The 21,986-nt window shown below is 42.3% G+C and overlaps 1 protein-coding gene across 5 annotated transcripts; it reads left to right on the top strand.

Moving 5' to 3' along the window:
* Nucleotides 1-4,220: 4,220 nt before the first annotated feature.
* Nucleotides 4,221-17,950, top strand: TRMO (tRNA methyltransferase O). Of its 5 annotated transcripts, none has more exons than XM_079111836.1 (5): nt 4,221-4,365; nt 7,183-7,357; nt 9,738-9,895; nt 13,388-14,053; nt 17,162-17,950. In XM_079111836.1, exons 1-5 carry the CDS (start codon nt 4,290-4,292, stop codon nt 17,419-17,421), a joined length of 1,335 nt encoding a protein of 444 aa, XP_078967962.1. In that variant the 5' UTR covers nt 4,221-4,289; the 3' UTR covers nt 17,422-17,950. The 5 variants fall into 5 exon arrangements, with proteins under 5 accessions (XP_078967962.1, XP_078967964.1, XP_078967963.1 ...); XM_079111838.1 differs by having other exon boundaries at nt 4,230-4,339; XM_079111837.1 differs by lacking the exons at nt 4,221-4,365; nt 17,162-17,950 and adding exons at nt 4,399-4,645; nt 14,614-17,155.
* The last annotated feature ends 4,036 nt before the right edge of the window (nt 17,951-21,986 follow it).

The raw sequence follows: 21,986 nt of genomic DNA, 5'->3' as shown, positions 1-21,986 counted from the left end.
CCTATATGGCACACAGTCCTTGCTTTACCAGAGCTTTGATCTAGTCTCATGGGGGAATAAAACAGAAAACAAGTAATTCCAGGAGGTCTGAGATGTAGCTCAGTGGCTGACTGCTTGTCTAGCATGTGTGAAACCGTGGTTCAAACCCCAGTGTTTTAGTCAGTTTTTTCACTGCTGTGACTAAATGATCTGACCAACACAAATTATAGAGGAGGAAAGGTTTTTTTGAGTGCTCATGTTTTCAGAGGTCTTAGTTCATAGAAGGCCGGCTCCATTCCTCGGGCTTGAGGTGAGGCAGACCATCATGGCAGAAGAGTGTGGCAGAGGAAAGCAGCTCACATCAGAAAGGAGAGAAAAACTCCATGCTTCAGATACAAAATATATCCGCCATAGCGACGCCCCAATTCCCACCTCCTCCAGCCACACCCTATCACTTCAGTTAATCCCACCAGGGAATATTAATTCACAGATTGGGTTAAGACTCTTCCAATCTAATCATTTCTCCTCTGAACATTCCTGCATTCTCTCTCATGTGAGTTTTTGGAGGACACCTCACATCCAAACCATAACACCCAGTATTGCAAAAAAAGAAAGAAAGATGGAAAGAAAGGAAGAAAGGAGGAAAATACTAAGTACCAGTGCCATTTGAATGGTAGATACAATAGAAGGAAGGAATGCTCACCTGTGGTGGAGTAGAACTTTGCAAGATAGGAGGATTTGCACAGGTGAGAACAGCAGCTTGAGAAGCATGAATTCAAGACATGTTCGAGGCAGCTGCATACAAACTACAGCTAATGTAGGGCCCTCGTGGAAGAGTTGGCTTGGGTGCTAAACATCTTTTGTTAGCTAATCTATTATTGGAGTGTACAGAAATCTGCAAACCTAAGAAGTATATCACTTGTTAGGTAACAGGGAAGTATAGCACTTGTTAGGTATCACTTCTTAGGTAACAAGTATCACTGTTGAATATTGGAGTGGCAGGTTTTGTATTTTAGGAACATTCGTCTGCTGATAATGGTCAAGATGAACTGAAAGTGACAAAAATCCAGAGGCAGGAATAGAAGCTATTCTTGATATCTAAAACATTTTCCTAGTATTTTGTTTGTTTTCAGTTTTCCTTCTGCTATAAAGGGGACTAGTGGTAAAGAATATTTTTGCAAATACAGGTTCATTCAGCAAGAGTGTAACTGCACAATTCTCCACATGGGTCTTGTGCTCGGTACTAGGCTATACTGAAAGACAGGACAGGGTCTCAGTCCCTCAGGCATTCGTGGTACAGAACGTTGGTTCTTTCAACCCTCATAGCACGTGAGACTCACTGCAGAAGACTTTAAAAATACCAATGCCCAAATTCCTTCCTTGGGGATGGAACCCAGGGGCACTTAACCATTGAGCCACATTCCCAGCCCTTTTTATTTTATTTTTTAAATTTTGAGACAGGGTCTAGCTAAGTGGGTTAGGGCCTCACTAAATTGTTGAGGCTGGCTTTGAACTTGCGATCCTCCTGCCTCAACCTCCCGAGCTGCTGGGAGGTTATGATTCTCCAACTTGGATGACATCTGTACATAGGTATATTTATTTTCAAATTGTGCTTTAGTTTTCGAGAAATAATTTTAGAATTACAGAAAAGCGGTAAAGATCATACCGAAGTTTCTGTATACTTTTCACCAAGTTTATCCTAAAGTTAAAGCTTACAGAACCATGGTCCATTTGTCAAAACTAAGAAGTTAAGATAATTACATTAACTAAACTACAGACATTATTTGGTTTCCACTAATTTTTATACTGATGTCCTTTCTCTGCTTCAAGATTTAACCCAGGATATACAGCTGCACTTAGAACGTCTTTATTTTAAAAGTTCTCCAGATAATTCTAGACTGCAGTTAGTGAACCACTGGTATGGTGGGAAGTTACAATGCTGTTTTGCTCCTATTTGCTATTGTTATTTGTGGGTACATTAAATTTTTTCCATCAGGATATACTCATTACCCAAGGATTACTTGAACCTTTTAATACGCAAGTAACACAAAACACAACCACAGAATGCATAGTTCCTTAACATCTGGATGGCACTTGCATATTTATTTTCATATGCACTTATTTTATTGACACAGAAGTCTATGAAATATGCTAGGAACTATTACCACTCCCATTTTACAGATGGGGGAATAACATCAGAGAGGCTGGGTACTGATCCAAAGTCACATGTGACTTCCTCAGTGCCTTTTTGTGACGATGCTTTTTGTGAGAAGCTTTGGAAGACTTCTGTCTCAATTTTACCTGAGAGAGTGGACCAAGTATAGAGGCAAACTATTCAACGGTTGTAAGGGTTTTGCAGGTGTACTCCGTTTAAGGGGCACAGAGGTGAAAAAGCTGGGCGAGTAGATGGAAAGATGGATGTAGTGCAGTAACAGATCAGACTCCTCTCTACCTCTTGGACCCTTCAGGGGCCTGCTCTCTTCCACCACTCTACTCACACACAGCACCTCTGCTTTCTACCATTCTCATTCCAACGGCAGTGTGCACTTAATTTTCTAAAAACTTTCTTCTTAGTTTAGAACTTTGAGGTCATAGAATTAAAATTCTGTAAGAATTCATCTGGTCCCACATGGTACTGCCCCTCTTTCCACGATAGGTACAGTGGCTATTCTTAGAAATCCATGAACCCTAAGATATTACATCCAAAATAAAGTGCGAGAGAGTCCAAAGCTTTAATTGATTCTCAAAGTGGTCCTTACCCAACGAGGGGTTAAGAATCACTCTACCGAGAAGCGTATTTTAAAGTACTACAGGCTAATGACAGAATGTATCAGAACCATTTAGGTTTATTAGAACCAGTAGGCAGACTCTTAGGTCCTCCCTCCAGAGACCTGAGTTATGCAAGTTAGAAATAACCAGATAAAACTCGAGACAGGATTCACGTATTTACAGTTCCTGTTTTCGGAGGATTTCGCTTTTTAAAAGGTAACCCATTTCACTGGTGTCTCCAAGTCTAATTTGTTTCAGTATTTGTCACAGTTGGTAATTACATATTTTGTGTGTACAGTTACCAAACGTCTACCATGCCTTCCAAAAAGAAATAACTCCTTTTATTCGGCATTTCACGAATGGAGACTACCACGCTTGGCAACAGCGCCGTCTAGTGGCAAGTGCAGCTATTTCTGTCCAGGTTTACAATGTGCACATGGCACTTAATGGTTCACAAACTTGCTTCTCCAGCTGGACAGAGCCGCTTCTCTTAAAAGCAAGACAAGGGTAACCTTTTCCAAAATCACGTAGAAGATACCTTCCAGAGGACACGATATTAATAGGCCTGTCTTAACTTTTTTTGAGTTCACAATCTTCTCTTTAAGTCTGTCTCCTACTGCTCGTTATTTTCTCCTAATGACCTACTAGTCCGTGACAATGAACCGACTTAGAAACAGCTTTTCATGGTAGTTAAAAGCTTTTTAAACTGTGGACTAGTATGCTTTTGAATATTTTATATTGTTGGTAGTATAAGGTTTTTTTTTTTTTTCCTTTCTGAACTAACAGGATATAAACCTTAGAAACAGAATTACTATACAGAGAAAATGGATACAGGCAAGAGAGAACATCACAAAGTGGGCTCTCCGCGCAGGGCCGACTGGTCATTGCAGGGGATGAAAAAATGATTCTCGTTGGCCTTCAACTTTTCAGAAGTGCTCGGAAACGATTACATAATCCTCCCAATGTGTATATTGACTCATAACTTCATTCTCACTTCAGTTCCCATGAAGTTTAGAATAAAAGGAAGTCCTATTCATTAACCCCTAACCCAGTGTGGGGTTCCCTTAAAACATCCATTACACTTGAAATAAGATTTACTTGAGGTTCTTTCCTGGCAAATGGTCGTTCTTATTATGGGAAAATTGGAACATATTGAGGAGTATAATCAACTCTGTATTCTCATCACCCAACAATTCTAAACATTCAACATCCAGTTCTTTTGCTGTGTTAACTGCATATACGCATCGTTTTTCTTTAAACATCGGGGTAATTCGTTGGGCACGTGGGTCGCTCGTTAACAATAAATCGAGTCCTCTCTGCGTGTGAATTCTCCTCCACGTGTACCCACTTGGTAAGGCGTGGGAACTCGGGACCACAGGCGACAGCGAGAGCCGGCAGGCCCTGCCGCCAGCCGCACCGCCAACTGCGCGCGCGTCTCGGAGCCGCACCACCCGGCGGCGCGGCTACTGCGCAGGCGCCGCAGCTGGAGCGCGGAAGCGGAAGGCTTGACGCGTCGGTGGGCACCTGAGCAATCCGTAGCCATGCGCGGTCTGGAGGAGCCGGGGCCTCGGCCCACAGCGACCCCGTGCGGGTGCGTAAAACCAGCCCTGGAGACAGGTAACTTCTAGGAAACTCGAGGTGCCGCACTCAGGAGAGGCCTGGGCGCCGGCGGGCCACTTCCGTTCCGAGAGATGTGAAATGTGAGATCTGGAACTGACGTGCGTCATCGTCCTGCTTGTGGCGAAGGCACGGGTCACGTGCTTTGTTGACCACGTGATGTGTCAGAGGCGAGAGGGTGACGTCATCGCGCATGTTCGGTTCGTGTTTCGGGACTTGTGCTGTCCTAGTCTGGGCCTGGTGGCCAGGACAGGCACGTGCAGCGCAAGGGCCGGTCTCGGTGCGGATGTGTCTGCAGTGGGGCCTTGGGCTGTGTGCCGCCTGAGCGGTGTGGGTTAGGAATTAAATGCCTTAGGGGAGAGCTTCCTGTGCTCTAGGAAATGAGGAAGAAGGGAAAGTTTGGGGAGAGGAAGTAGTAGTTTTAGACTGGGCCTGAAAGACAAGCATAAATTTATGTCTCTTTATTTACCTCTCTTTATGGGGAGTGAAATATTAGTTTTAGAAACCAGAGGATGCAAGTGGAAAGAAAGAAAAATAGCCTGCCGTGACGCAGAGAAAAACCACTAATAATAGCTGGGGTCTACCTCCCGTAGTTGTTTTCATTGCATACACGCTGGGAAAGTGAGAGGAAATGCAACTGCAATGTTAATAACTTTTGGAAAAAATACGCGGGTCAGGGGTACTCAGGCCTGTAGCCCCAGCTACTGAGGAGGCTGAGGTGGGAGGATGACTTGAGCCCAGGAATTGGCCTGCCTGAGTAACATTGTGAGATCCTTTTGCAAAATATATGTGCACAAAACACAATCACGAAAATAAAATTGTATTGAAATTAATACAAAATATTTCACAAAAAAATCTTTCCATTGCAATTCACTCTGATGGTTTTAGAGATGTGCTGCAATAACAGTATCAACCAGTTCCCTATTGTTGGGGCATTTAGGTTATTGCCAGTTGTTATTGTAAGTGAAAATTCTTGAAAATCTTGAAATCTGTATATGTTCTACCTGTTGAACTTAAGTAAAATTTCCTAGAAGTTGCTATTACCTGGTCAAAGATTGTGTTTATTTAAATTTTTTTTTTTTCTGGCTCTCAGGAATTGTAAGCCAAAATAAGAAAACCAGAAATTCATTGCCTCATTTCTCATCTCTTTGTAGTTTGGATCCCTGTGAGTCACTGTCTGTGAATTCTGCCCATCTCTTTGTGCTGATTTTGATTCTCTATATCACGTATTTACCAATTCCTCAAAACTCTTGATTTCTAAATTCCGCAAATGTTTACTGAATGCCTGCTAGGTGCACAACACTGATTCTTCTTCCAAGACGTGTCTTTTAGATCATCCCCACTTGAACTAAGGGGCATGGATGGCTTGAAATGATTTAAGAACAAAAGCAGCGGTTCTAAAGGTCCTGTACTAAACAAACCAAACTGAGAAACCTGTTTTTTGTCCACCCTCTTTGAGACTGGATTTGGGCTGTGACTTAACATTTTCAATAAGTCATATCCTGTCTGTAGTTAAATTTTTTTTTTTTTTGCACATTACCAGATTATAAGTCTAATATTTTGGACAGGAACAAGCAAGAACCAAGGCTCAGGGACTCAGAGCTTGGGGTATGGAAACTGTAAATTTAAAGTGTTAAATGGACCAAAGGTGCAAGGAGAGTGATTTCAGATTGGGGAGAACCGTGAGTAGTAGGCTAAGAAATATGGAGTTTACCCTGGACTTCGTGGTGCATGTCTGTAATGCTAGCCACTATGGAGGCTAAGGCAGGAGGATTACAAGTTTGAGGCCAGCTTTGGCAACTCTGTGAGACACTGTTTCAAAATAAAAAGGTCAGGTATATAGCTCAACAGTAGTGTGCCTCTGGATTGAATACTCAGAAACACACATACAATATGGATAATTAAGAGCAATTCTAAGAGGATAACTTACAGTTTGATAACAATTTTAACAGGTCCCCCTCCCACACACACACACAGGGATTAAATCTAGGAACACTTAACCACTGAGCTACATCCCTATCCCTTTTTATTTTAAAATTTGAGACAGGGTCTCACCAAGTTGCTTGTGGTCCTCCTGCCTCAGCCTCCTGAGTCAATGGGATCACAGGCCCACACCTCTGTACCTGGCATAAAATCATGTTTGAAAAGGAAGTGAAGACCAGATAAAAGTTCCTTTTTCAGTCTCAGGGAAAGGAAGCATATGGCATAGGGTAAAAGCAGTCTAAAAAGGTGGAAGTTGTTGATAGTACATTGGTTCTTGGGTGGATGGTAGGTACACAGGATTTCATTATAATACTGTGCTTCATAATTTACATGTATGTTATATATAATCATATGTATAAAATACTCTGGTTTTTATAAGTGAGAAGTAATAAAAAGTACTGTGAGATACAGTCTTAGAGCTGTAGTTTTACTGCTTGTGCGGATAGGATAGATTTCATGGAAACTGGAAATAAAATGAAGATCTAGGTTGTCTTTATATCATCTCAAGAAACTTAATAAGGCTTTCATGATCTGGGGAAGTATCTATAAATTCAGAATGGACCTAGTGTTGTGGTGTATGCCTATAGTCCCCGCTGTTTGGGAGGCTGAGGTAGGAGGATTGATGGAGCCCAGGAGTTCCAGGCTAGCCTGGGCAACATAGTGAGACTCTGTCTCATAAGATACAAACAAAAACAGAACAAAATCCAGTAATTTTTAAGTTGTATAACACCTGGTGGGCTTTTTAAATTATGAAATTGATGCATTAGAGAAGACCTGTTTACTTACACCTTTTAACTTTTGACTAATGATTTCTTGCCTAATTTTCTTCCGTAGGGAATCTACTAACTGAGCCAATTGGCTATTTGGAATCGTGTTTCTTGGCCAAGAATGGTACACCAAGGCAACCATCCATTTGTAGCCATTCTCGGGCCCGTTTAAGGATTAGAAAGAGCATCTTTAATAATCCTGAACATTCCTTGATGGGCCTGGAACAGTTTTCCCATGTTTGGTAAGTTTTTTTATGGTTTATGGAACTTTGGGCTAGACATGCCCTGAATGAAGTACTCCAGTCATGGCAACTTTGGAGTCTGCCATTCAGACCACCTTTATTTATTGTATGGAATATTGATACCACATTTGTGCACATGATTGTTGGTATGATTTCAATACTTTCAGAAAAGCTTGGGGTTTCCACTAAGGGCGTTTATTTCATTTGTCTTTGATTCTAATTGTGATGAGTCCCTTCTGTTAAACTGAAAGGTTTGACCTTGATTTTGCTCCCGGGTCATTATGCTGACCTCTAGACCAAGAGGCGGCACACTACAGCCTGTGGACCAAATATTGCCCACTATTGTTTTGTACATTAGCTTCATGAGACCACAGTCGTACTCATTTGTTTACGTATTGTTTGTGGCTGTTTACTGTGGCATGCCTTCTTGTTTGCATATGGTGTGCGGCTACTGTTGTGCCATACTGTAGTAGTGGCAGAGTTGTGTAGTTGCAATAGTGACTGGTTAGTCTCAAATCCTAAAATATTTACTATCTGACATTTTACAGAAAAAAATTATGAACCCTGCTGTAAACTCATGAAGAATTAAGTGTACTCATCTTAAAAGACAAGAAACCTGCTGGGCACAGTGGCGCATGCCTGTAATCCCAGTGACTTAGGAGTCTGAGGCAGGAGGATCTTGAGTTCAAAGCCAGCCTCAGCAACTTAGCAAGGCCCTAAGCAACTCAAGGAGACCCTGTCTCTAAATAAAGTATAAGAAAGGGCTGAGGATGTGGCTCAGTGGTTAAGGGCCCCTGGGTTCACTCCTCAGTACCACCACACAAACAAAAACAAAACAATAACACCAAAAAAATGAGAAACCTTAGAAATCTAGATACCACTTGCCATCATTTGGAATTCTCTCTGTCCATTTTTCTTCACTCAGCATCAGCAATCTAAATTGGTCTCATTTTACTGGTGGAGATATAAAATTGTTTATTCTGAAACAGGTTGTTTTCCATGTTTATTTAAGGACATGAATAGATTAGAGGAATGTGGTGTCCTGACATAGTCTATATGATCTTGGTTATCTAACTTGAAAACATAATTGGTATAAAAGATTCAGGAATATGTAGAGATTTTTATTTACTGCTTCTGTTTTTCTCCTTTCTCATGCCTGCCCCTCAACACTCTTCAGAGACTATCATTGTTAACAGTTTGATGTAGTTCCTACCAGACCTTTTCTTTCTTCCCTTTTTAATACACATAGACGTATAAATATTCACAGAGTAGGTATTTGATTTAAAAAATGCGATATGTTTTCTTCACTTAACAGTATATGTCATGGAGAACTGTCTGTAGTACATGCAGATTTATCTTTTTTGCTTTAATAGCTGTGTGTTGCAAAATACAGATGTACCATGATTTGACCATTTGGCTGTTATGATGATGCTGTGACAAACTCCTTTGGACACATTTTCTTGGGTATTCGTGTATTTTTATCAGTAGGATATCTGAAGTAGATGTATTGGATCAGAGTGTGTGCATATTTATGATTTTGGAGAGCTACTTTCAAAATTGCCCTCTAAAAGTAACCAACTTATACTTCAACAGTCTATGCAAACGACCTTTTTTTTACACCTTCCCCAACACAATATGTTATCAGTGTTTTACATTTTTACCTGATGGGAAAAAATTTTGTTTTTCAGTTTAATTCTTAATTATTAGTGAGGCTCATCATCTTTTCATATGGTTTTTAGCTATTTAGAATTCTTTTCTGAATTACCCGATAAGTTCTTTGCTAAGTGTCCTCTATTGGTTTGTCTTTTACTTAATGGTTTTTTGTGTAGGAGTAATTTACATACCACAGATAGGAATCTATCGGATGTAGCAAACATTTTCTGTCAGGATGACATTTTATAATGCATGAATCTAATAATTTAATGAATTCAAATCTGTTACTGGTTTTCGTCATGGCTTCTTGGTTTTGTATCTTTCATAGGAAGACCTGGTCATTGCTCAACTTTTCTGAGCTTCAGTTTCCTCATCCTTAAAATGAGGGATAAGTTGTACTTTTTAGGATTGTTAAGATTATGACATGAAAGGGCTATAAAAATGGCTAGCATGCTGCCTGGCAAATAGCAGGCACTTAGTAATTATTGTTTATCCAGACAGGTGACGAATGTCTGTTAAGGTCCTACCGTATGCCAGTCACTGTGTGAGGTACAGAGGATGTAGAGACCGATGACTTTATGCCATCAAGGAAGAGAAGTGGCATTATTTTCTCCTGACTGATAAATGCCATTACAGACATTCTTTTTGTTAATTTGGGGGGTTACATTTCCCCCCCTCAACTCAGTATGCTCTTATTGTACTCAGTGGTTTGGTTTATTTTCAATAGGATTTTGTTTGTTTTCCACAAAAATGGTCATTTGAGCTGTAAGGCCAAAGTGCAGCCCCCTAGGCTGAATGGCGCAAAGACTGGCGTATTTTCCACACGAAGCCCTCATCGTCCCAATGCCATAGGACTGACCCTGGCCAAGCTGGAAAGTGTGGAAGGTAACCCCTTTCATGTCTGTTTTTTTTTCTTTTTCTTGTTACCTCACAAAGTCTTGTAAAGCCTGGTGTGGTGGTGCAGGCCTGCCGCCCCAGCACTCGGGAGGCTGAGGCAGGATACATATGACACCTAATCTTGTAAAATCACCGTAGTGTCACTGTTGCTGCTATTCACATGAACCCACTGATGGTAAACTCCTGAGAACCCCGAGATGTTGAGGAACAGACAGTGATTGGAAGAATGTTAGCTTTAACTAAACTCTCATGGGATACTCAGAATTTTTTCTTATCCCTCATCTATCTGTCCAAAAACATTAAATTAGCTGGGCAGGGTGGTGCACACCTGTAATCCCAGCATCTCTAAAGACTGAGGCAGGAAGAAGGCAAGTTTGAGACCAGCTCAAAATAAAAATAAAGGGGCTGGATTGTGGCTCAGTGGTCGAGTGCTTGCCTCACATGTATGAGGTCCTGGGTTCGATCCTCAGCACCACATAAAAAACATAAAATAAATCAAAATAAAAATAAAAACGGCTGAGTATGTAGCTCTGTGGTAGAGAGGTTAAATCCCCAGCACAACAGGAAGAAAAATATATTAAATTATTTTTTAAAAACTTGTATACTTCATAATCATTAAATAAGTAACCATATTTTCTCAGACTTGGAATGCACTAAATATAAAATGATTAAAAATTAATTTGAGGTTGTAGCTCAGTGGTAGAGCATTTGTCTAGCATGTGCAAAGCACTGTTGATTCTCAGCACCATATATAGATAAATAAAATAAAGATCCATCAACAACTAAAAAAATATTGAAAAAAAAATTCGGATCCTGGTCACGGTAGCACACATCTGCAATCCCAGTGGCTCAGCTGACTGGGGCAGAAGGATTGCAAGTTTGAGGCCAGCTTCAGCAATTGAGGACCCAAGCAACCTAGCAAGACCCTGTCTCAAAATCAAAAATAAAAATAAAAAAGGACTGGGGATATAGATCAGTGGTTAAGCACCCCTGGTTTAAATCCCTAGTACCAAAAAATATAAAGTAAAAATTAACTAGATACAATCAAATGTAACACATAGTAACTGATCGACCTGGTAAGCACATGGGATGGTGGTATCACTTCTTTCTTGAGGACTTGAGAAAATGAACATCATGGCTGCAGCCCAGCCCTTGTGTGGCATGGCTGAATCACATTGAAGTATTGAATACATGGCAGACTGTAGAGGTGAGGGATGCCTGTGTAGAATACAGAATTGGCTTTAATTGTGTGTCCCCATATAACCTCTAACACATTTTCGAGATCTTCACTTTTTTTTTTTAGTGCTGGGGATTGAACCAAGGGCCTGGGGCATGTGAGGCAAGCACACTACCACCTAAGCTATATCCCCAGCCCCTGATCTTCACATTCTTAAATCACTCTGACTCAGTAAATATGATTTAGGCAGAAGACAAAACAGCCAATAGATCAAGAAATCATTTAGGGCTTTGGTGTTTATAAAATGGGCAAAGGAGAAGAACCTGCTCTATCTGTGACTCCCCAAGACTCTTTTTTAACGATCTTGTGAGACAAAAGCTATGGGAGTCCTTTTTGGCTATTGAGCACTAAATAAATAAGAGTGGTTATTTTACTCATATTTTCCTAGAACTTGAACTCCTTTGGTGGATTATACTCAACCAGGCAGAGGTGGGTAGGTTTTCAAGGAAATTTGAAATCTGATCCACCTTGAGTCTTACTAGTTTGTGTTTGTTTACCAAAGTGGATAATAGTAATGGGACATTTTTATGATCGTTCAAGCAGCCCACATATTTTCTAGCACTGAAAGTGTGCCAGGCATTGTTCTAGATGCTAGAGATACAGTGATCACCAAATAAGATAATCCCTGCCCTAAAGAACTTAGCACTCTGTTGGGGAAAATCAAATCAGAAAAGGCATAAGGCCAAACCCAAGAATCAATTACAAGTAATACAGGGATGGGAAAGGAAGTGATTCCTTTCCTGTCCACCGTGATGGCTGACACCCCCATAACAGAAGACAGGTTCATAAGAGAAAGTATAATAAATGTATTAAAGTACACAGGGAAGATCACAGCAGGGGAGTCATACACAAAACAAGTCTTTATGAACTCTTACCTCTGCCTGCCTTTCTCCTACAGGCATTGTTAGGCATAATTCTTCCTTTATAATGTCCAAAGTCATCTTTTAAAAGTTTCAGGCTCATTCACAAGTAAGCATGTTTTAGAAACCAGAGTCCTTGGATAGTCATGTTTTTCTTAAATGGAGACAGAATCAAATATGATCCCATGCAGTGTTTCAGTTCTCCTTCAGGCAGTTTACCAAGAGTCAGTTAGTGGATGGTACCATTAGCAGGAAGTGAACAACAACTGTCCTAGGACACCAGGAGACTGACTCACTAATTTTGTAATAGTGACTTATGTGCATACTTCTTGCTTGAGTCTTGATGAATATATTTCTATTTCTGTGTAACAAATCACCAAAAATGTGCCAGTTTAAGCAGCACATATTTATGATGCATAAACATCGCTATCTTTTTGTGGGTCAGAAGGTTACCTTAGCTTGGTCCTCTGCTTTGGGTCTTCCAGGGGTACAGTTCAGTTCTCAGCTGGGATTAGTTCTTATCTGGAGACTTGACTATGGAAGAATCTACATCTAGACTCACTGAGGTTGTTGGCAAAATTAATTTCCTTATAATTGTATGATTGAGGTCCTGAGGTTTTTGCTGGTTATTGGCCACCTCTATCTTCTAAAGACTGCCCACATTTGTTAGAGGCATCTTGCAGTTTTTTGCCACACGGACTTTCCAAACATGCCTGCTTATTTCGTCAAGCTGCAGAGAGTCCTTCAAGTGAGTCCACCAACAATCAGGAGTCTTGTAGGAAAACAGAGTCACTGGAGGGAACCAGCTCTTTGGCACATTCTGTAGGATAGAATCAAGTCACAGGCAAGAGGAGGGGTTACACAAGGGCTTAAATACCTGGATGTGGGGATCCTGGAGGCCACTTATAGAGTGTGTCGGTCACCATGGAAACCCTCCTTGACCAATCAGCAATGTCATGTGCCTGGAACAGCTATAAGCACCAGTGCTACAAAATGGGTCAATGCCAGCCCATGCTCAAGGGGCCTGCTTACTGTCTAGAGACAGAGACTTCAAGCAGCCCATTCCCACCCTGTGAAAAGGGCTCTACTAGAGGGTTTGCTTATGTCTGGGAGTTCCTAAAAGGTTCTGTGAGATATGTTCTATGAGAGTCGGGACGAGCAGGAAGGATTTTGGCAGGTTAAAAAAAAGGATGGGTTTCCAGGTAGAAAGGAATATATGTAGTCAGAGGGTGTTGAGAACCTGATACGGAGAGAAGTGCAGTGAGCCCAGTGAGGCCCAAGCAGACCTCATAGGAAAGGGGATTTGGGGTTTAATCGTATCCTCCTCTTGTTTGTACTCTTCTTCACTATGGATATTTTTAAGAGGATTTTTTCATCTCACAGGTGGAGCTGTTTACCTATCTGGAATTGATATGATACATGGCACACCTGTACTGGACATAAAACCCTACATCGCTGATTATGACTCACCACAGAATTTGATGGAGCCTTTAGCAGACTTTAATTTACAGAATAACAAACCTAAACCACAAACCGTGTCCCAGTGTGAAGGCAGTAATGACAGCTGTGATCAGCAACAGCTCTTAGAGTGCAGTGAACCTCAGCACCACTGTGGCACTGAGGAGGAACCTAAATATCCTGAAGATAGAACTTCAGAAGAAAACTACCTGAAACGTGACAACACAGCAGAAGGCCCGCAAACCTTGCCTAAGCACAGAGAGAGAGCAACGGATTTTGATTTGGAACCAACAAATGATCGGAGTCCTAGTGTAACAGAAGAACAGATTGTCCTGCGTGGCCTAGAAAATAGCTGTCCAGAGGAAGGTACAGATGAGGGGCCAAAGAGTGAGTACGGAGCAGTGGTCCTGCAAGGGAGCAGCGTAGATATGCAGCCTGCACCTCCTCCCTGCAGGGCCAGGATGGCTGACAGAGTGCCCTGCAGTGTGGTTCCTGCCTGGGTGAGAGAGGCCCCTGCAGCCCCTTTACAAGTGCGGTTTACTCCTCATGCAGAGAAGGAACTGGAGCAGCTCAGTTCGGGAGGTGAACCAGGTACCTTCAGTGTCTTGTTTCTGAGTGAGAGATGAGCTTTCATTTGCTATCAGAATTAGCCAGGTCTGGTATTTTCAGGGGCAACTCTATGGAGTATTTGTAGTATGACTGATTTTTAAGAAACAGGAGTATATATTTGGGCAGCACTAGTGTATAACACTATTTGACACCTGTGTGGTCAGCATAATTAGTTCCAGACAGGTACTCAGTTCAGTTTTTGCAGAGAATGCTTGCTGTCTCACAAGGCAGCCATGATGTACAGCCCTTGTCTTCCTGTTACAGTCATTCTTTTGACTTTGCAAACAGCATTCAGAAACTGAACTGTATTCATTTCATACTTAGGTACACCAAGTTTCTCATCTGTTTTACTGACTAGAGATGTTGCACCTTGTTCTCACAGTCAGGTAGCTGATAGATGAGCCTGTAGCACAGAGGACTTCAGGAGCCCGTGCTGTGAGGGGAAGAGGACTTGCCTCCACAAAGTCACAGCAATAGAGGCATGTACTTTACTGTAGAAGACGGGGCACAGGAGTTCATTTAACACACTGTTCTTGACACAGGTTATTTGGTTTCACCAGCCCACAGCAGATCCCAGGTAGAAATCTAGAATGAAGGAAGGGACTGTTCAGAAGTAGGAACAGTGATGCCAGTAAGAAGCAACCTGTTGTCGAGAAGATGTCAGACAACAAAGGTGGAAAGCTGTTCTTTGTGTTTCATCCCAGTAAAGATCCAAAATAGTCACATAAAGAAGGAAATACTTCATTGATTCTCTAGTTGTGCACTGAACTTCTGGGCACCAGGCACTGTTCTTGGTTGTTGGGATATATCAAATGATCAAAAACGATGAAGGGATTCCCTGCCTTCCTGGAACTTGAGAAGCACACTAAAAGCCTATTGTACAAAACCTAGAAAAACATCACATGATGCTGGACAGCTATAACAACTGTAGGAAGATGTAAAAAAGAATAGAGCAGGCTCAGGGCGTTGCAGTTTTAAACAGTGGCCAGAGTAGGTCTCACTGAAGAGGCGCATATGAGCAGAGGCAGAAGAGGTGAAGAAAGCCAGCCTTCTGGTGGGAGGTCCTGCCAGCCTGTGGGAGGCACGAGGCATGGGCAAGGCCGTGTGGCAGAGTGGACTGAGGACGGGCAGCGTGGAGGAGCTGAGGGCAGAAGGCTGCAGGGAGGGCGTGAGGGCACGAGGGCTCTAGAGGACATGAAATTTTATCTTGGGAGAAGTGGAAAGCAGAGGAACTTGACCTCAGGGTTTCAGACAGCAGGAGTCATCTCTGGGGTCAGGTCACTGCCCAGTTGGGTAATAAGTGATTTCTGGGACGACAGTGGCAAGGTGGAATTCCTTAATCAGACAGTGAAGACTTTCATTCCATATTCAGAAAAGAAAGGCTTATGAAACCAGAGACATTAGATTTCCCCAACTTTAAAAGGAGGGAGAGAAGAAAGAGGGCAGGAGGGTGTTTGGAGTGGAGCCTGAAAGAAGTCCTCTGAATTGGAACAGTCTCAGAACGGGCTGGTGACAAGTGCCACAACCGCTCTGGAGGTGGCCCTGTTTCTTCCTGTCAGGGCCAGAGCCAGACGACACTGTGGCGCCCCTTCCTCTGGATAAGGCAGCAGGTGCCCGCTAGGCAGCACTCCTCTGCTCCAATCCAAGATCCTGTTCCAACTGACCTTCCTCCCCTAGCACCTGATGAATGCAGCAGGGTTCAGGGCTGGCACAGAAACATGACATGAGGACGGTCAGCACCTAGGAGAGCGAGACATTGGGGGAGGGGCTTGGGGCCTGGCACCAGCACAGAGGTCTGGGCAGAGGCCGGTGGGCTTGGAGGGGCGAGTGTGAATTGGGTTCGAGGGCAGGAGATGTGGGAAGGCTTCCTGGAGGACACTGTCCCTGAGCTGTTGGAAAAGATGGGATTGGTAGGTCAGGAATGGAGGGCAGGGCACTCATGCCGGGTTGGCCACACAAATGTTCTTGAAGCATTGTTGTGGGGGACTGTAATGGACTCTTTCTTAGGTGGCCTTCAGTGTTATTTGATGTGCTGTGCAGCTAGGAATGCAGCTCTGTGATAGAGCACTTGCCTAGCATGTGAGCCCTGGGTTCAATCCCCAGCACTGCCAAAAAAAAAAAAAAAAAAAAAGAAAGAAAAAAAAAACTTAATGATTTTATGAACCATACCATGAAAGAATCTTATAACTATAATTGGTCCTTGTTTTTTCATTAAATGTGTGCTTCATGGACAGGAGGATTGCAAGTTCGAGGCTAGCCTCAGCAACTTAGGGAGACCCTCTCTCAAAATAAAACACTTTTTTAAAAAGACTGGAGATGTAGCTCAGTGATAAAACACCCTTGGGTTAAATCTCCAGTACCAAAAACAACAACAAAATTGAATCCACTTTTGAGGAGGAATGACATTGTTACAGTATATGCCTTCCTGGAAGGGGCTAGCTTTGATTTAAGTTTGAAAATATTTTGTTTTTTAAAATTTATATATATTTGAACAGATACTAACATGGGACGTTTTGCCCTTGAGAGGTATGTGTGTATCTGAAATATGCCCTCAGGCAGCTTCCTGGAGATGCCTTGAACTTTCTCAGTATGCCTGTTTCACTTTTGTCCTAGAACTCTCTCCTGTCTCCATTTCTTAGGTCCCCTCTTACCTATAAGCTAGTACCAGAGGTATGTATGAGTTTAGTTCACTCTCTTGGCTTTTGCAGAATGCTGGGACTGTTATGTATTTTCTTGACTGTGTCTCTGTTCTAAGAGAAAAATGACAAAGAATTAAAGTCTACATTGAGTATAGAAAAAGTGGCATTTTGATTGACATAAAATAAAACTCACCCCTCCTAGTTAGGAGTCTAAATGAAATACATCACCATGATTTTTTTTTGTTATTGTTCAATAAAATAAAAATTGGGGGATGCACAAGTTAAATCTAATATCAGTAAGTACAACTTAAAGGCGAAATTCTCTGTGATGACTGAATAGGTCCAAACCCTGTTCTTCTCAGGAACATAACCACATTCCATATGAAAGCTTACTGTTATGAAATTCGACCTGCATAATTTTGAGTATTAAGTTGCGTTCTTCTCGTTGCAGGTGTTGATCAAGCATCGTTTAGGTATTTTCAATCAGCCAAGGAAGCGAGGCATGCAATTGAGTCTGTGCTGTCAGCCGATCCTCGGTCTGTGTATCGCCGCAAGCTCTGCCAGGACCGCCTTTTCTACTTCACTATAGACGTAGCACACGTCACTTGCTGGTTTGGCGATGGCTTTGCAGAAGTTCTAAAGATCAAACCAGTGTCTGAGCCCCTGCAGATGACTGACCCTGCTGAGTCCTTGGTGTCTCTGGGATCTTAAGGGGCCTTCATGTCGAGACAGCCTCGTTGACCTCTGCATGTGACTTCTGGGTTTTCTGTTCAAGCTAATGATGTGTCTTCTGTGCGGAAAGAAGCAACACTGTGTGCTGTGGTTGATTGGGACTATTCAAAATATGTATTTGGAGAAATATCAATAAATTTTTGGAGTAATCGCCACATGCTTTTTGACCTGTCAATATTGAAGAATCCAAAGGCAATGCTGTGTCGGCAGTTTCCTATAGAAGCTGGTTGTTCTTTGCATTTGATCAAATTAGGCAGAGATCATGCTAGAGTTAGAATTAGAGTTAGAGTTGATTGGTTGCACAGTTCACATGGGTTTTCCTGTCTGGAAGAGCCTGACCTTTCTCTTTTATTCTAAAACTGAGTTACAGCATCTTAAGAAACTAACACATAAAAAGCAAGTGATTATAGAGAGTTTTAGAGATGAAACCTCTGTGTTTCAGAGACTTTGTATCAAACACACACATGTATACATTTACTCCTGATTCCAAAATAAAGACTGAGATTTCTTTGGCTGTTCTTATTATCAGAAAAAAAAAAAAAAAATCACTGGTCTGGCATGGTGGTGCATACCTATAATCCCACTGTCTCATAAGGCTGAGGTGGGAGGATCACGGGTTTAAAGCCAACTTAAGCAACTTAGCAAGGTCGGGTGTGGTTCTGTGCTTAAGCACCCTTAGGGGTCAATCCCCAGCAACTCCCCCCAACCAAAAAAAAGAAAAAAGAAAGAAAGAAAGGTCACCACCCAAAGCTCCAGAAATCTTTACTGATGTATTTCTTACTTATTTCGTGACTTCTTATTGAGAACCTACCATGGGGTTTTGCTGATAAAATGAGATGAATGAATAAGATGCAGTTCTTGCCACTCGTGGTTTATGGAGGAAGTAATACAAAAGCAAATTATTGTATTAGTTTGATACAGTCGTCAAGTCTGTACACAGTTCCTGTACCCTGTAGGAAGGAGTTGTAAGAACATATTGTCTATTGGTGGTTTAACAAGGTGATCCCAGATAACTGAAGACTTACAGTCAGTGTAGCCAGATTAGATACGGTTAGCGTAGCCAGATCAGACACCTCTTAGCCCGGCAGACTTTCCTGATCACAACTGTAAATCTTCAAGCTGATTGGTCATGGCTTTGAAGTGAGTGCTGCTGCCTGAGGATGCTTGGTGCGGTCGACTGTGGCTTGTAGCTGTTGTCTTTGATGTCACTTAGGCTGTCCTGGGGAAGTACCTTTTTTTTTTTTTTTTTTTTTAACAGTTCTCATCTTTTTTTTCCTATCACCACTTTTTTTTTTTTTTTTTTTTTTTTTTTTTTTTTTTAAGGTGAGGGGCAAAAATAAAAACCAAAAATTCACAATTCATCCTTATCTCCAAGTTCAATGATTCCTCTTGGGGAAGTATCTTAAATTTGATTTTGTTTTAAGCTTTTCAATTTGAAATAATTATAGATTCCCAGGAAGTTGTAAAAATAGTATAGAGGTCCCCTGTGACCTCCATCCAGCTTCTTCCAGTGGTAACATCTTACCTAGGTATAGTATCAAAGCTTTAGAAGTTGAAATTTTTACAGTCTGCCCTCTAGTTGGATTTTGATGTCTTTTCTCATAAAAATCATTTTGAAACTCAATCATGGCTTAAAGTCCAAGGTGTTGCTGTTTAATAGAATAATAACACTGGGAATGATACCAACCAACCTTCTGATAAGAGAACTGTTTAGTTGTTTGGGGTTTTATTAAATGTTCTGAGGAGGTCAGAACTAAAAAGTGTCTTTAATAGACTCCAGCTCAGTTTTCTGCCAGTTCCTGAGTCTCTTCATCAGCACTCAGTGTTGACCTTCCGGCTTCTGCTTTAGCACCCTCAGGGACCGACCTTCACCCCTACCTACCCTGGGCAGCTTGTTCTGTTTGGACAGTGCTCGTTATTAACATTTTCTTCCGTTATATGAGATCAAGTCTGCTTTCTGTTAACTCCATCCATAGAAGGGGCCACATGGAAGGGGCTGATCGTGCTCCCAAAAGCTGCGTACCCGTTTTCTTCTGTTTCTCACATAACACGACCTCAAGCCTCTCTCCACCCCGAGTCCTTTCTGTGCCCACTATGAGCCTTTGTCCCTGTAGGTGTACACTTCAAGTATTCCCTTGTGAGGAAATGTGGGTCTGTAGTTTGTGAATTTCCATCTAAGAGCGAGAAGTAGACCAAAGCACAAGTCTGAAACAAATCTTATTCCTTTTTGTCTTGGAAACTTTTTTAAAAGAACAAGAAAGGGAAACACTTCTCTACTAGGCATAAACTCCTGTCTAATTTTCAGCCTTTGCTTTTTGGAACCTGTAGGGGGAGCCCCTGATGGTGGATTTCTTCACTAGTTTGAAGGTAAACAATTTGACGGCATTCAGGTAACTTTGGTGTGGTGCACCTTCCCATATTTCAAGAGCAGCAATTTCGCGTGCATTTCAACATATAGGAAGAGATTAGAAGGGTGAGCGGCACTGAGGAAATTTTTCTTGAATTGTAACTTTGCTTAAGGGGTGGGATGGATTCTTCCAGCAGGTGGAGCTGTGCACAACCCGGCAGACTCATTCGCTAATCCCCTGAGCGTGCCTGAGGCCTTCATTCTGCCTGTTTGTTCGTGAGTTTTTTCCTTGAAGAAAGGAAAATGAAGTTGAAGACATGAATCAAGCTCTTGTTGGTAGTTGCCTTGTTATGATATGGTCCCTAAAAAGGCAGATGAAGACTTATTACTAACGAAGTCTGCATTGATTGCTAACCTTTGTCATGTCCTTGGCACTGAGCTGGATGCTTTTCATGCATTGACTGGAGGTTAAGTTACGAACTCCAGGTCACACAGATAGTCAGCATGCAGCTAGGATTTCAGCCCACCCAGTTGGCCGAGTGCTTGCTTCTCCACATGGCTCCACCACCTCCCCCAGTACAGGTGCAGATCTGCATTGGAAGCAGGACGGGAAGTTGGAAGAGCACTGGGTTTGGCCTTGGAAACTTCATGTGCTGTTTTCTTCTCTACCATGTGCCAGCTGTGCGACCTTGGGCAAGTCATTGCATCAGTCCCCAACTCTGAAACCTTACAAGGTTAATGCTTAGGAAGGTATTATTTAATAGCTTCAATGGTCTGTAAACGTAGGTAATATTTTTGTTATGCCTACATTGATACCCCTTTTTAAATAGAACACATTATATTTCTACTTATAATTAAGCCAGATAATTGCATTGTGAATGTCCTCTTTAATTTTTGAGGGTATTTAAAATTACTAAGTCCTATTAATTACCCTTTTTAGTACTGATGATTGAACCCAAAGGCACTTTACAACTGAGCTACAGCCCCAGCCCTTTTTATTTTTTATTTTGATACAGGGTCTCACTAAGTTGCCCAGGGCCTGACTAGGTTGCTCAGGCTAACCTCAAACTTTCAATCCTCCTGTCTTGGCCTCCTGAGTCACTGGGATTATGGGTGTGTACCACCGTGCCTGGCTATTTCTAACAATTTTTGATTTATAAATCCTTATGCCATGTTAATAAAAGTGTAAAGATTTATGTATGCCCCAGCTGCAAGAACAACTGGCAGCAGGCGACTGTGAAGGGCTCCAAAGAACCAGTTCCAGCACCAGGCCCCACTGAGCAACCGAGCAATGAGGCTCCCAGCCTGAAGAACACTCCAGAGCAAACAGCGGAAAGATCAAAACCTCTGACAAGGAGCAGAAAAGTCCTTAGGGCCCCTAAAGCAAAGCCAGTGGCAGAAGTGGGCAACAGACACCCAGCAACGTCGCAAAGCAGAAGCCATGTTCCCTGGCCCAAGGTCGAATCTGGAAAAGTTGACTTCTCTCAGGATTCGGGGGGCTGTGCTCAGAGACTGTGCCGCAGGACGCTGCGCAGGCGAAGGCACATCTCCTGAGCCCTTGGTAATGAATGAGGGTCTAAAATATTTTAATACATAGAACTGAACCTGTGTAAGAGCACACCACCAGCAAGGAAACTGGAAAAAGGAACACAAAGCAGGAGACTCTGCTCCTGCACACGGGGGAGTGTTGCTGCGAACCAGATGCCAAAATAAAACTGAAGGACAACACTGGAGATTACTATGCCAGCAGAAAATGTGAAACTAGAGGAGAAGATGCCCAGGAAAACCTCCCCGCAGATGGAGCTACGGAGCCCAGACGATGGAGGTGAGAAACCTGCATCTAGGGGCAAAGTCAGGGGAAAGAATGCTTGAGAAGACAGAACTGGATTTCCCAGCCTCACAGCAGAGGAGGAAGTGAGGGAGAAAAGCCCGCAGTCCCCACGAGGAACCAGGAAGAGAAAGGAGCAACCACAAACTCAGACTTCAGGTGTCTGAGGCCCAGAAAGCCAGGCATGCAGCCTAGCCTGGAGAGTGAATCCGAGCAGAGTCATGCGAGGTGCCCAGAGATGTGCAGAAAACCTGAAGAAGGATAAGGACGTGGTATGCACTGAGAAAATAAGACCCAGAGGTCATTGGGACAGTGAAGACATTTAGCAAAGAAATTTAAGAGGGAAAAATATAATAAAATTAGTTTAGT

Source organism: Sciurus vulgaris (genome assembly GCF_902686455.1).
Source record: "Sciurus vulgaris genome assembly, chromosome: 15".
NCBI classification, from domain to species: domain Eukaryota; kingdom Metazoa; phylum Chordata; class Mammalia; order Rodentia; family Sciuridae; genus Sciurus; species Sciurus vulgaris.
The sequence above is the reverse complement of the archived record's forward strand: the minus strand, read 5'-3'. Positions and strand labels throughout refer to the sequence as shown.